The 15051-nt window shown below is 40.4% G+C and overlaps 3 protein-coding genes across 3 annotated transcripts; all 3 read left to right on the forward strand.

Moving 5' to 3' along the window:
* The first annotated feature begins 2458 nt into the window (after nucleotides 1–2458).
* On the forward strand, nucleotides 2459–3547 carry LOC103390914 (extensin-2-like). Its single transcript, XM_008326981.3, has 4 exons — nucleotides 2459–2563; nucleotides 2648–2703; nucleotides 2789–3369; nucleotides 3461–3547. Exons 1-4 carry the CDS (start codon nucleotides 2538–2540, stop codon nucleotides 3479–3481), a joined length of 684 nt encoding a protein of 227 aa, XP_008325203.1. The 5' UTR covers nucleotides 2459–2537; the 3' UTR covers nucleotides 3482–3547.
* Nucleotides 3548–5462: 1915 nt separating this feature from the next.
* smtnl1 (smoothelin-like 1) lies at nucleotides 5463–9472 on the forward strand. The gene is made up of 5 exons (XM_008326982.3): nucleotides 5463–5766; nucleotides 7132–7745; nucleotides 7847–7961; nucleotides 8035–8186; nucleotides 8596–9472. The coding sequence occupies exons 1-5, from the start codon at nucleotides 5686–5688 to the stop codon at nucleotides 8972–8974; spliced, it is 1341 nt and encodes a 446-aa protein (XP_008325204.1). The 5' UTR covers nucleotides 5463–5685; the 3' UTR covers nucleotides 8975–9472.
* Nucleotides 9473–9772: 300 nt separating this feature from the next.
* Nucleotides 9773–13430, forward strand: LOC103390939 (zinc finger protein 382-like). Its single transcript, XM_008327025.3, has 4 exons — nucleotides 9773–10495; nucleotides 11666–11763; nucleotides 11844–11919; nucleotides 12167–13430. The coding sequence occupies exons 1-4, from the start codon at nucleotides 10201–10203 to the stop codon at nucleotides 12961–12963; spliced, it is 1266 nt and encodes a 421-aa protein (XP_008325247.1). The 5' UTR covers nucleotides 9773–10200; the 3' UTR covers nucleotides 12964–13430.
* Nucleotides 13431–15051: the final 1621 nt, after the last annotated feature.

The following is a 15051-nucleotide window of genomic DNA, read 5'->3' on the forward strand; positions in this document are numbered from 1 at the left end:
CTGAACACATTCAATACCCGCAGATTCCGAAGTGCTGGAATCAGCTAAAATATTTAAACTATTTATTTCTATAACTATTTCTATTTAAACTCCAGTGGACACACGCTACACTGTTGCTCCATCGTTCCCATGACTTCTCCTTTCTAAATGTCCTGAGGATAAAAATGTGCCATAAATATGAAGCATCACATGAGCCGCAGCACAAGGCAGGACTGTGCCTCAATGTATGTTCTGATGCACTAATGCTGCTGGGCAGTGATCCCTAGGATGTGTGAGTGTGGGGCTGTCAGGTGGTTATTTCAACATGCTCTGGTCAACACTGAAGTAGCCACAGACGGACAGTTTGTAAAGTATGTAATGTAAAATTAATGCAAATGTAAAAATAATGGTCCAAGGACTATAAGGACAAGGTGTTATTGGACGCCATGGGAAAACCATTGATTGATTGATTGATTAGTCAGCCTGTCAGTTGTCCAGTGCAGTCCATGCATAAAAAAAATGATTGGGACTGAGCAGACCACTGACCTCACAGCATATGACCACCGGAATGAAATTGTGAAATAGGTTTCACTTCCCCCATCAACTTTTAAATAAACCAAACTCGGTGGGTTAACAAGAAGAACGAGCGAGTCAGTGTCGCAATCCCCGGGGCAGGGGAGGCCCACGGAGGTTCAAAGACACAGAGTGGTTTTGTTCTTTTCCCCTTTCTTCTTTATAATTTCACCGAGGACCAAATGAGATTTGATAAAGATGGTAAAAATGGATATGATTGGAGTCTCATTCTCCACACACACAGCTAATAACCTTAAAAATGAGACTCACAACATGCCATAGAATGAGAACTAGAGAGAGAGAGAGCTGCGAGGAGCTGAGCCAATGTGTGTTTAATGAGGCAAATGTTTTTGTTTTTTTTAACTTGATTCATCCCAGGGTAGCTGTGTATGGAAGACAATTGGTGCCATAATTTAAATTAATAAGCAGAATCAGCAGAAATGCTTTTTGATTTTCAGAATGTACCTGCAGTTTTTGACTCAAAAATAAAAACAAAAATCACTCAAGACTCCTCATTCTGTGACTTGACTTTTAAGATTTAGAGTATTCCACAGCTGCCTAATGATTACATGATGGCTAGTGTGTGTACTTACTGCAGAACTCCAACATGAATCATACAGTCTTCCTCCCAATAATGAAAATCCAATTTCTTCCACCATCACCACTGCTGCTGCTGCTGCTGCCTCTGTTGGCAGGTTACACTGTTTAATCTGTTTCAAGTTTCGGTCACAATGTGTAAGTGTAAACAAAAAAGTGTAAACTTTGAGATGTTAACAAGAGGACATCAGTACACACACCGACTCTGTGATAATGATGGTGATGGACGGGGTTTGTTGTGTTGTCATGCTGATAAACAACACATAAACAGAGTTGAAATCCGTTGATAAACTTGAGCATTTTCAAAGTTATTTACTAGTTAAAATATTTTTTTCATTTTTAAAATGTCTGTAATATAGTTAAGATATCAAATATTTTCCTTATAGTAATATTTTGTTTAGTATTATAACTATTGAAGTAATATTCTATTCCTATATAATAATAATGCTCCATTATATATTTATATATAACATAAACACTATGTATGTTCGCATTTTTCTTATAGATGGAGACCGGTGGAAGTATGGATCATGTACCATGGTTGTGTATTTTCAGGTGCAAAAATACACTTAGTTTCACCTGGTGGTTGGTGGTGTGGCCTCACAGCAAGAACGTCACTCCTTTACGACAGACTTTCTGTATTAAGTTTGCATGTTGTCATTAGGGCTGTTTAAACAGGGCACAAGAATGGGGCAGGAATTTGACTTGAGTTCATGATTGGTTCAGACAGATGCTCGTGTTGAAGAGGATATTTTCTCGCTAAGTTTTAATTCAAATATAGCCTTACTCTTAGCATGGCTGACCTGAGTGACTACGTCTGTCCCTTTCTAATTCGGTCAAATTTTCTGATTGCATTGTTTTTTTCTTTTGTTATATTTGGTTTTTTGGCGCTATCGTGTGGTCATAAATGGAAACTACAGTACATTTTGATAGTTTTTTTATGTTCGAGATTAAATATTTAGGAGTTTTTCTGTCCATGCTGATAAACACAGTGAGTTGCCACTTACTTTATCAATCACAATGTAAAATTTAAATTCAAACTTATTTGAATACTCCAGTTTAATTATTAGAAAAAATTGCAGAAATCTGGGTTTTTTCTCTAAATTGCCCAAGCTTATTAATATGAGTGTGAATCGAATGTGTTTGTCTCTATATGTATAAGAATAAGTGTAAATTATTTGTAGTAATAAATATCTTTAATAGTGGAGCCAATCATTATTTAAGCCAGTTTGGAGCTGCCAGCTGCACCTGATGAACTTTAATTGGACAAACAGCTGAAGCTAGCAATTCATCAGCAGCTGAATCTGGTCAACTCCAGATTGATTAATCAGGCTGGAAGCCTTTAAAAGCTGTCTCTCATCACTCACTCCTCAGTCTTGGCTTTCAACATGGTTGCTGCACAGCTTCTCTTGAGGTCAGTTACTGCTTTATCTGCTCCATCTGTCTGTTTACATGTTGTTGTTGACGTAAGTGACGCTTTATTTTTGTTTCACTGCAGGGCTTTCCTCTTTGCTCTGCTGGTCCTGCATGTATGTGGGGTCCCAGTTAAGAATGGTAATGTCTGGATTTTGTTTTGTTTTTTTGTTTGTTTGTTTGTTTTTTGTATTGTTTTGTCTCCAATAAATACTTTTGTGTTCAGGTTACAATTCTCAGGCCTACAAAAGTAGCAGCTTTTCAAAAGGAGCGCCGCCTGCAGATGTGTTCACGCCTGAAGTGGAGGACACGCCTGAAGTGGAGGAGACGTCTGTCGTTGAACAAGTCGGTTATTCACTTCCACCTCCTGACCCAGTCTACCAAGCAGGAGAGTTGTCTCAATACAAAAACAGCTATGAGTATGGAGACTATCAGAGGGAGACTGAAGAAGAAGTCTCTTCCCCTCCTCCTCCCCCTCCTCCACTGGCTCCTGCCAAGCCTAAAGCCCAGTTCACCAGTCCACCCCGTCCTCTGCCGGGCCATCTTAGGTTCAGGGGTTACTTACCCTACTTTGACTACAACTTCCTGTATGGAAACTACCCCAGAGGCACTTACACCCACTCCAGCAGCAGCTATGAACAGGGCAGAGACCACTGGAGGGATGCTCACTATGTGAAATATATTCCCTTTGAGCCTGTTGCTACAGAAGAGCCTGAACCACTTAAGTATCCAGTAGATGTTGATCAGTATCCTGCTCCTGCAGTGGCACCATACGACCAGCCAGCGCCTGTGAAGTACCAAAGCCAGGTAAGGTCAAATTAGGTTAGGTTTTATTTGACTTTTGGTCCTTTTGTGGCACTAATTTTTCTTTCTTTTATTTTCCTTCCCCTACCACCAGTTCTATCCAGTTGCATATTAACTGGATCAGCAAGAAGCCCTTGTCAGAAATGAGTGAATAAATAATAAAAAAAGAGAAATGAAATGGCACGTGTGGATTGGTTATTTAACTAGACCAATTTGTTAAATTGTTACTTCATGACAAAACAGGTGGTGGATCCACAGACCTGATTAGTTTTTTTTGTTATGGCATGTCTAAAATTCAAGGTATCTAAAATGGTTGACCAATGGGTGTTCTGTTACATTAAAATTAAAATGTGTCCCTAGAGTCTTCACCAACCCCTCCAGCTGTAACAGTGGTGTAGTAGGATGAGATCCTCCAGAGACGAAGGTCTAGATGCATAAGTTAAATGTTTGACCAAAACCAGTTTCCTTGCTGGATGCTGCATTTTGATGCCAAATGTTTCAAGATGTCTTTGTTCCTTCTCTTTGGGGGCTGAAGTGATGCATGGGCTGTTTCTAGACACCCTGGCTGGTGGTGAGACAGGGGGCTCCTGACAGCTGCCATTGGTCTGACAATGTCAGCTGTTCTTGGGGGGGGGGGGGGGACGCCTCTGCTTCCACCTAGTGACCAAATGTAGTCTGTTTCGTTATTAATGGGAGCCAAGTGTTAAACTGTTAAAGTTTGTACAATTTAAACTTTAAAACTGAAACAAGGCCTGACAAGTAAATTCTCTGCTCTTAAAGCCATTGATCCTCACTGTCTGAGAAATTGAACTACCTGGGGGGGGGTAACAATCTGACAGTGTTACGCACCATTGCGTAACACTGTCAGATTAATCGTAGTCTTATTTAAATGGCCATCGTGGTTGATCTGTGGTTTGACTTCCTGCCATCAGCTCAAGGTTGACGTTCCAATTACATCAAGGTCAAATGTGATAGATGACCGAGGTGTGAATCAATTAACAGTGAGGTGTCTGCAGTCAGCACATCTCCACCAAAACCACTTTATCAAAACAAATCAGAAATCGATTGAACGTGGGCTTTGGATTCAGACACAGATGCTGCTTAGAGTTTCCTTTGTGCTCTGCATTGATAAAGTGTCGTCAATTCACCCAAGAAAATCCTTCTGCTGTGTTAACTAGATGGTACCCTCCCCCCCAACATGCACTGTTTCTGAACTTATGATTGGACTGTGAGCAGGTGGGAGAGAAATGGATACATAAGAAAGTGCTGATGTTTTTATAGCCTATGAGGATGAAGACAGAGTTTTGTGTGTGTGTGTTTTGCTGTGGGGGCAGGAGAACTTAATGATAGACAGAGTAGAAATAAAGACTTATTTTTAAACCCATCTGCTGCACGTTGACGTGAGTGGATGCAGTGTTTAGAGGCTGAGAGGTCAGACTTACACAATCCTCATATGTACCATTGTGTTCGCGAGAGTGAAGGAAGAAGATACGATCGATTAAGACCAGGATTTTTCGCAGCCTTGCAGAGAAATCAAAAAGCATTGGAGAAAGAAACAACTTTTGACTTCTAAACATACTCAAAATGTCAATACAAATGTAACTCAACATGGAGACTGCTGTGTGTCAAAGTAAACAGATTTAATTTTATTAAAAGGCTGCATTAGTAAAATTAGGACTATTATGGAAAATTTACACAAAGAATTTCTAGAAATGAATTTCTTGACCAGATTCTTGTAATTATAATTTTCTAAAAATTCTGTAAAATGCATAACATTTAAATTAACATTGACATCCATGTTGGTAACTTATAATTAATAGATTATAAAGCGGCCTATTATATTACTGTCTGAAACATGTCTCATTGGCTGTATCACACTTGTTACGTGTGTGTAATCTGTGTGTGTGTGTACAGCCGCTGTTTCCACAGCAGACGCAGCTGCTCGGCCCAGCGGACTGGCCCACTGTCACTGTGGTTCTATTTCAGGGCCCTGTGTTGTTCCAAAGGTCACTGAGAAGCCCATGCAGGAATCCTAATGGGGCAGGGGGCGGGGCTATTAAATGAAAGGGGTGAGGGGAGATTATCCACAAACCCACACACACATCAGTCACACGGGGCCGTGCAGACAGGAGACAGGGAGAGAGGAGTGACAGGAACAGGAAAGTATGTAGTGAGGACAGAGCGAGGCTTTAGGAAGGGGTCCTGTGAAGACGGCTTACTTTTGACTGAACCTTCAAGGGACGAGGAGGAGGGATTATAAAAGAGTTCCAGGTCAAGGAAAACCAATTAACTGTTTATTCAGACACGTGTGTGGACATCATGGATGGAGAAGCAGCACACCAAGAGACACCTGAGCCTACAGAGACGACCGACCAGACCGACACCAACAACAACAATCAGGTTCTTTTATTTCATTTACTACTGAACTGTGGCTTGAAATGTTCCCAGTTATAAAGTCCGCAATTGCCTGGCAAAAATCTCCGTACCGGGAAAAGACCTCCTTAATATTGGTGACCGCGTCAGGTGTTTAGAGGAATTCTAGCACGGGCAAGGGAAGTGGTTCGCTTAGCATTTCCTGTGCTACACCTGTTCTGTTTCTCCAAACACACACAACCATAGACCTATTGGCATGGTGCAACTGGTGCTGACAAGGTCAGTGTTTGGGCCAGGAAAGGTCATGCTGTTGTTTGCATGAACAAACATAAATACAAAATAATTCTCATCCACATGGTGTGAATTTTCCTGGCACCACTGATGAGTCACCACTGAACGTTCTGACCTGCACTGACTGCACCTGCTGTATAATGTCTGCCAACTGCTTATGAACCTAGAGGATGGTGTCAATGTATATGTATTTTATTTTAGCTAAACTTAATGCCATAATATTGCCATATAAAAAGGAGAAAGATCAAACATACCTTAAATTATAAAGAAATAAAAATGGTATTTTAGCCGTTTCTGTTCCTGCTAAAAAAATCATCAGATAAAAGTAACAAAGTTTGTTAGTAAGATTCAGTAAAAAAAAAAAGGCCAAATGCAGAAATTGTCAGAAATTAGAGATTAGCATGAAATTGCTCAACATTTGCTAATAGCCCAGTATAAACAGCTAACGGCTAGCCAGGAGGTTTAAATGAGAAAAAAGAAAAGAAAAGATAACCGTTGGCCAAAATAAAGTATCACCATACAGAAAGTACACGGAAAGTTCCTGGAAATGTTCAAATCTACCAAACTTTCACAGATGCTGGAAAAATCCTTTCAAGCTTTGAAAATATATCAGTAATAATGTAGATGGTGCCAGAGAAAGTGTTTTGACAAAAGGTTGCTATAAATCATTTTCGGGGATTAACAGTTAATATCTAAATGTTCTGACTGCCTGTCGGACCTGCATGAATGAGATATTCCAATAATCCCTGAGTCGAGCTTTGGATCTCACATTACAGTGAGTCATAGCCCTCCAATGAAATTGTTATTATTTTATTTTTAATATTCGTTTTATATATATATTTAATTTTGAACAGTAAAGTCTGACAAACGTACATTCTTCTAACAGTATTTCTTCATTCCCAGGTAGTCCCATATCTCTGGGAGAGACTGGTGCAGCTCCAAAGCTGTCCCAGCATTCCAGTTTAGCTCCTGGTATCAGCAGCTAAGATGCTGAAAAACTTTCAAATATCAAAACTATTTCGTGCAGGTGGACATTTACCTCCCGTAAGCTCCCATTTTGCAGAAAAATATAATAAAGAAGTGATTATGTCTTGTTCCCAGGCAGATGAAGCACAGCTGCAGAGGAGTAAGGACACACAGATCGAGCAGTCACACCAAGAGACAGAAGGAAGTCAAAGGGCAGCGGAGGACGCCGCCCAACCACAGACAGCAGAGGACGCCAGTGCTGTTGATATGGACCGACCCCAGACTGAATCGACACCTGCCGAGGGTGACGCTGAAGAAGGAGGACCAGATAAGGACAAAGTACCCGCTGATAGTAAGGACCCTGACGTGATAAAAGAAGAAGAGACAAAACAGAAGGACATGATAGAAGACCAAAAAGGAATAGGGGGGGAGGAGGAGGTCAAGAGTGGGGGAGATGAAGAAGAGGAGGTAAAGGACAGAAGCAACGGCAAAGACAAAAATATTACTGAGAAAGAGTCAAAGGAAAAGGAGAAATGTGTTGGTGAGGAAACTACAAAAGAGCCTGAGAAGAAAACACCAGAAGGTGAAGTAGAGACAAAAGAAAAGGGGAAAACTAATGGGCAGGAAAAACCCAAAAGGAAGAGTGGACCACCGCCTTCTTCTTTGTCCAGGCCGAGACCCTCAGCTCGCTCTGTCAGAGCTTCCACTAAAAACAGCATCATCGCCAAGTTTGAACAAGGCGCACCAGAGTAAGTAATGACACATTTTCATGTTTGGACCTCAGGTGTCGATCTATTGAAGAAAAAAAAAGAATTCAAAACATTTAACAACAATATCCTACATTTGTTAGGAAACCCATGCCCCGCAACTTCAGAATTCAGAAGTCCTCTTCAGCTGCAGCCACAGGAGCGTCTATCAAACAGAAGATTCTTCAGTGGTGTCGGAGTAAAACTCGAAATTATGAGGTCAGTCAGATGTTTATGTCTTATGGTTACATTTTTGTTTGTTTTCTCAGCCTATGCTTCTGTTTTTATCCAGGGTGTTAATATAGAAAACTTCTCTTCCTCTTGGAGTGATGGCCTGGCCTTCTGCGCTCTGATTCACCGTTATTTTCCAAAGGAATTTGACTTCAGCTCCCTCAGGCCAAAGGAGAGGGAGAAGAACTTCACCCTGGCTTTCCAAACTGCAGAGTGAGAGACTTTCCATTCCAACACAATACAATACAATACAATACAATACAATACAATACAATACAATTATTAATAGTAGTATTTTCATTGGCACATTTTTTATGTAAATATTTCAAACATACAAATTAAGGCTTAGAATTCGGACACATTCCCTTTATAGAGTGACTTATTGACTTGTGTAAATATAAATGTAAATGTTGTGTTTTGTCTCTACATTAAGTAGGAATCATACCTTTATATTTTATACCTTTATGCATTTTCAATAGGACATAAATGTGGACTGCAGGCGGGCCAGTCAAGCACAATTATGTGCTTAGAAATTATTTATTTTAGTAATTTTTATGTGAAGTGAAGTAGTTTAGGTCTGCTTTTGCTTCCTTTTCGTTCATGCTCCCTGTTCTTCCTTCAGGTCCCTGGCAGACTGCTGCCCTCTGCTGGAGGTGTCTGACATGATCATGATGGGCAAGAATCCAGATCCTATGTGTGTGTTCACGTACGTCCAGTCTCTCTGCCACAGCCTGTCAAAAATAGAGAAAGAGAGAAGGGAGAAAGAGGAGAAAGAGAAGGCCGATAAAGAGGCAGAAGACAAAGGTGAAGATGCAGCAGGAGAAGCATTAGCCGAGGCGGTGGAAGGGGAGCCTGCTGAGGGGGAGTTGGAAGAGGGTCGAAATGAAAATGAGGGAGATACTGCTGCGATGGAGGAAACTGCTGAGAAGGAGCAAGAGGAGGCGGACGCCGAAAAGAGCTGCTTGATGGATGAAGGTGGGAGAGAAGATGTGACGGCATAGAACAAGACAGAAGACCAAACAACAGGCTAACAGCAGTGGCCCTGCGAAGGCTAAGTCTTAGTTTAGTTTAGTTTAGTTTAGTTTAGTTTAGTTTAGTTTGCCTAAATCACACCACAGTACAAGCAGTAAAATAAATCTAAATACATAAAACGACAAAATGAAGAAAACATTATTCGATTATTCGACCATGTCATATAAAAAGGTTTGCTTCCTGAAAAGAGATTGTTGTCTGAAAGCCTTGTTTTTGTGAAAAATGTTTCAGTGAATATAGCTTTTTAACTTTTTGCCTGAAGTGAAATGTTTTGAAGATTAACAGATCTTTAACCTTTGGAACCTTTGAAATGTATATTTCTTTATGGGATAATTTATTGACAACTCTTATGGCCCTTGTTAGCAAAATTAGACTGGCATATGTTCTTTAAAAAATTAATTAGAGTTGAAGTGATTTTTTTTATTATTAATGTATTTGTGTTTGAGTTTGAGTGTTACACGGGAAGATCTAGAAGCAGTTTCGAACAAACTATAGTTTTTATGTAAGTATTCAATCACTGTTTTAACTCATTAACTAGAAACACTGCACATCAGTATGATAGGAAATGTTAGATGTAAGGATTAAAAAAGTGGAGTTGTTAGTATGTCATAACATTTTTAGTGTCCCTGCAAACAGTAACAACAGAGTCAGATTTGTGTCTTCAGTCGTTTCCTCGTTCGCCATCTAATATCATAAAAGCTTTACTAGGAAGTCATCCGCTTTCTAATAATCTAGTTGTCACACCGGTGGAACCAGAAATGTTGACATTATTAAGTGACTGTGTCGGGACGTGACCTGAACATGATGATGGAATTTGCAGTGGATCAACAACAGATGTCGGTCCCTGATGCAATGTACAACATTATTACAAGTCTACAAGATGTCCATTATTTAGATTTCTGTCTTACAAAACATGTTAACACAGAAACGTGGCTCACAAGGAGCATTTATAAACAAGTACAAATAGCATTTTTACTCTAGTTTTAACAACTTTACAACAAGTACAAGGTGAAATGTCTAGAAGACACTTTCTAGGAAAATTGGGAGGTGCCCTCTTTCTAGGAATTACGGTACATTGACTTCAGCAACCGGAAGTGACGTCGCTTATGGCCCTGTGCGAGTTCAGTCGTTCGGTGTTGTGTGTTTTGGTTGATTTGTGACATAGACTAAAGTCGGCGGTGAAGAGTGGTCAAACATGTGTTCCAGTTTGACGCCGGGCAGCCTGAGTCTGGAGTCACAGCTTATGTCCATAATGGACGTGCTGGTGAAAGCGGCGGTGGTGGAGATCAGCCAGCTTTTCTCCGAGAGCTCCGTTAACCTGCGCCTGCATTTAAGCCAGAGTCTGAAGGAAAACGAGGTGCTGAGAACCAGAATGAAAGTGATGAGGAGCGAGCTCTTCTCCTTCAGGCTGCAGACCAGAATGAACCGACCGGCAAGCCGTCAGATATTGGTCCGAGGGATCTTCTCCAAACCACGGGCAAAAATACCAGGTAAGAGAAATATAACAGTATGAACAGAAACCAAGGCCTTCATCTCATTCTACAGTAGCTACATCTTCTGTTTTTCCCTGTTAATTGGTGCTGCGCCCCTCGTACAACAGTCGCACAAGTAAAATAGGGAGTAAAATAATTATTAAACTTCGTTTACTTCGCATCGTGAAGTAAAAAAACAACAACTTGGAATCATATGTTTATCAAAAATCTTAATCTCCCAATAGTTGATAAATTGTCAATCTATTGCCGATGCGCCTTTCTACGTCACGCTTGTGTCACAAAGGTGTGGCCTTTGGTACTTTTTCAATAATCAAAATTGTTTTTTCAAATTGTTAATCAAATTTTTTTTTAAATAAAATTGCTTTTTAATAACTTAGAACCGCTAAACCTTTACTTGCTAAATTGTTATTATTACATTTTTGTTGTCTTTCGTACCAGGTCCCGGTCTTCTTCTTTGCCGATTAAGGAATGAAAAAAATCTAGTTTAAAATAGTTTAAAAGTTTATGAAAAATACAAATAAAATTGCAATGCCTCACATTTTAAACAGCAGAAATATCCTTACAAATTACGATATTACAAAACTCCTTACAAACAGCACAAAAACACGATAATTAATCACTTCGTTCATTTGTGTTGGGGCAACGTCGTTACCTGTCAGAATACTGCCCTCGTCTGGATGCTTTGAAGTGTTTCACAATGGAACATAAGTCGTACAGACATATTTTCCTATAATAACAGATTCATAGAGGATGTCAAAAAGTCCAATTGGCGTAAATCCAGTGCAAGTTGAATTCGTTTTGGTAATTCAGTGTTAAAGATCAGATCTTTAAGATTTAAAACCTGGTTAAGATTTAAAAAGAAGAAGAAGCATGTAACATGTATCATGTTTTAGTCGACCAAATCAAATTACAATTCAGGCAACAAAAATAATTTTGATATTTTATCGACTAACACCAAACTAAGACTGACACTAAATCTAAAGTACAATTACATAATCGTTTGTCATTTTGTGGAGAAAAATGAAAACAAGATAAATGGAACTTTATAGTTTCTTTAATCCATCAAAGTCAGTAGCATTGTACTAAAGGTCAAAGACTAAAAAAATATGTCACCGTCTGTATTGTTTCACATCACTCAGACCAACACCTACATTTTTTTTTTTCTAGTTATCCCTAAACACACCAAGGCTCAAAAACTCTCCAAGACTGAGTCTATGTCTCTACAGTCAGAAAACAAGATTTCATCCACTGCCACTCAGTTACAGGTAAACATAGCAAACAGTCAGGCCGAGCAGTGGCTTGTTTTGGCGTTGGTTTACTCAGGCTTGGTGTCTTTGTGTGTTAGTGTCCAGATGATGAGGCTGAAGGCGTGATCGTGATTAAAGATGAAGATGATGTAGGAGAGTCTACACCAGATGCAGGTGAGTTTCTGTCATTCAGCTGAGAATATTTCAACCTGGGGGGCGGGGTTCATTTTGTGGGCCATGTGTGCCCAGTTGTTATACTTTTTTGCAACACGAGGGCTCTAACTTTAGCTGTAGTATTTTGTAGGCTTTCACTCTATTTACTAAAGAAGACTAAATTTCCTATGTCATTTAAATGATGTCATGACTGTTTGTAACCAGCCCTGACTAAGTCTCATGACTTTGTGATTTTTGGTCCTGTCAGGTCATGGTGACTTCCAAAGCCCAGGCGCACAGGGATCCGTTTCCACAGGCGCTCAGAATTTAGAGCCTGCTGTAACATTCCGCGTTAGAAGTGAAAGTGATCAGCTCAAGATCGTGAGTGTCCACAGCCAAAGAGAAAGGCCTCAGCAGGAGGAGAGCGACACCCTGTTCACTGCCTCTGAAATCCAGGCCTTCACTTCTCTGTCTCTCGATCACACTGGCAGCCATGACAGTCTCCTCGGTTTTACCACAGACTGCGTTCCAGTGAAGGTGGAGCAGGATATCGGTGGACTGGAGAGAAACAGCCAGTCAGAACAAAACAGTCAAATGTCTTCAACTGCTTTTAAATTTGCAGTAAAGCCAACAATCGTCAGAGCTGATGATGAAATGGGGCGCTTTAGTCACACTGACCAGTTTGCCCGGCAGCACAGCATCGTCCCTCACTCTTTGCAGAAGTCCTTGGGTTGCAGCTTCTGTGGAGAGCACTTCCACAGTCGCGAGGCCCTGATCCTGCACCGGGCCACTCACACCGGAGAGCCACCTGTTCATTGTAACATGTGTGGCAAGACATTCGTCAACAAGACCACACTGAGCATCCACATGCGCATTCACACCGGGGAGAAGCCGTACGCGTGTACACAGTGTGGGAAACGCTTCACGCAGAATGGCAGCCTGAAGATCCACCTCAGGACACACTCTGGTGAGAAGCCCTACACCTGCAATCAGTGTCCAGCCAGTTTCAACAACCCCAGTAACCTGCGCAGACACATGTTCACGCACACCAGCGGGCTGCTTTGATCACAGCTGCAGAATACGTTTCTGTACATTTACTGACTGTCCTGTATATTTTACATTTTTCAGGCGTTCCTCAAAAGCATCAGACTCTATAAGTGGCTACATTATCAAGTGTCAGTTCTCTATGTTCCGAGCAGATGCTGTGTGATCTCCTTTCACAACAGCTGCCGCACACTCTGTCTTGAACATTTTAAATGAAATGTGATTTAAAATTACGTTTCACTGTTACCGTTTTTCTGTCTCTTTTTGTAAACTTGTCAATATCAGAGGGCTTTTTTTCTAGTTTCCCATTGTATGTCTAATATGTGTTCTGTATAAATACTTGCTACCTCCGCTGTTACCCGTGTCAATGCTCTGATTTAACACTTAAGTGCAGTTTCAGATGGTACAACAAGCCGTTTATGGGGGTTGTTCTTGGGCAATTGCAATGTATCTTTGCATCTTCTTATTAAATGATATTTTGACAGAAATTTCAGCGTTGACCCGTTTCTGTTATTCTTCACGACACCACAAGAGGGCAGCATTGTTTTCTTCCAGTAATTCCTTTGATTGAGTTTTTCTCATACTTTTCACTTAAGGCAGTTTGTAAGGGTGTGGTAAGTGTTTTCTCGTTGGGTGGGTGGGTCAGTGGTGGTCTGAGGAAAACGGGGGAGAAATTCCTGGCATTGTTCCTCCTTTCCATACAGGCGTTACTGAAGGATTTGGTTTGTGAAGTTTGCACTTATTTTGTCTTGCTGTGAACTTAAAAATTAAGGTCAAAACATGCTTAAAGTTAACAAACATCACCCGGAGAATAATACCACATCATTTTGTTATCACATATTTATAACAATAACACCAAAAACATGACATTCTGTTGGTTCTTAAAAAATAACCTTCATATGTAACAATCCTAAATCCTAGTCTTGTGGTCAGTTTTTATTCATCTCTTACCTCATGTGCTGCTGATCACACACACATGTGTCACAATGTAATGGTCATTTATAGTGGTTTTACATGCCTGTCACTTTGTCGCGTTGGTGTGGAATGTTGCTGTTGTACTTCCCCAAGAAAGGCCGCTTCCTCTCTGCCTATTGTTCTTGGGCAATCAATTAAATAGTGTGTGTGCGTTTGTGAGTGAGGGGAGAGAGAGAGAGAGAGAGAGTCTCCAATAGAGGAAATAGGAGGTTGTAATTTCAGAGAAGTTTTACGAAATCTATACCCCCTACTCCCTTTCATGGTTATCAGAGCTTTGCTCTCATTAGTGTTTTTTATCATACATAGCTAATGTGCAATTAGAACAGTGAAAAAAATAGTTCTTTTATCTTGTGGTCGATGTAGCAAGACATGTAGTGAAGGAAACATGTCATTAAATGAATATATCATACCGGGAGTAATTATGTTTTATTACCAATATGTGGATTTAATTACAGTCTCCTTATCAGAGTCTGAGTTGTGCCAGCAGCATTCTCAGACAGGAAGCTCCCCTCTCTGAAAGGATGTGGAAGCATTTTGAAGCCAACAAAGAGACGTTATGCTTTCATTATGACTACTTTTCCATTATGGGGGAATTTAAATACCCCCAATGACTGTAGGAGCTCTTAGCTAACTGTAGGGTCTTCCATGTCATGACAGACCAAACAAGGTGCTGCTCAAGAGGATTCTCATTAAGAAAAATATCAGAGGTCAAAATTCCATGCATGTAGAGTTATCTAGGCCTCTGGGCTAAGCCTAGGGTTGTGACCATCGTGGCCATGCCCAAATCTGATTCAAAGACATAGGCCAGTCTTCTGCTGATTGATTGACCAACACAGGTTTTCTGTTTCACTGCATATTATGTGGTTTACACCCATAAGAATCATTGAAACTGAAAGTATATATCAAATGGAAACCACACTTTCCAAATGAGCATCTTGTCACAGGATAAAAAAAAGGTCACGATCAATCCTGGCTCATAAATAACCTCTACTTTATTTGCTTTGGTCTATGGTGATTGCTCAATAAGTGTCTACCAACACAGCACTTTCACTTCAATAGTAAAACGGACTGAATTGAACATGCTCCTGTCCCTTGAAATAACAGGGCAGAGTGGTTATTATCTTTTGTGGAGAC

The sequence above is a fragment of the Cynoglossus semilaevis genome, chromosome 15 (genome assembly GCF_000523025.1).
Source record: "Cynoglossus semilaevis isolate Cse_v1.0 chromosome 15, Cse_v1.0, whole genome shotgun sequence".
In the NCBI taxonomy this organism is placed as follows: Eukaryota; Metazoa; Chordata; class Actinopteri; order Pleuronectiformes; family Cynoglossidae; genus Cynoglossus; species Cynoglossus semilaevis.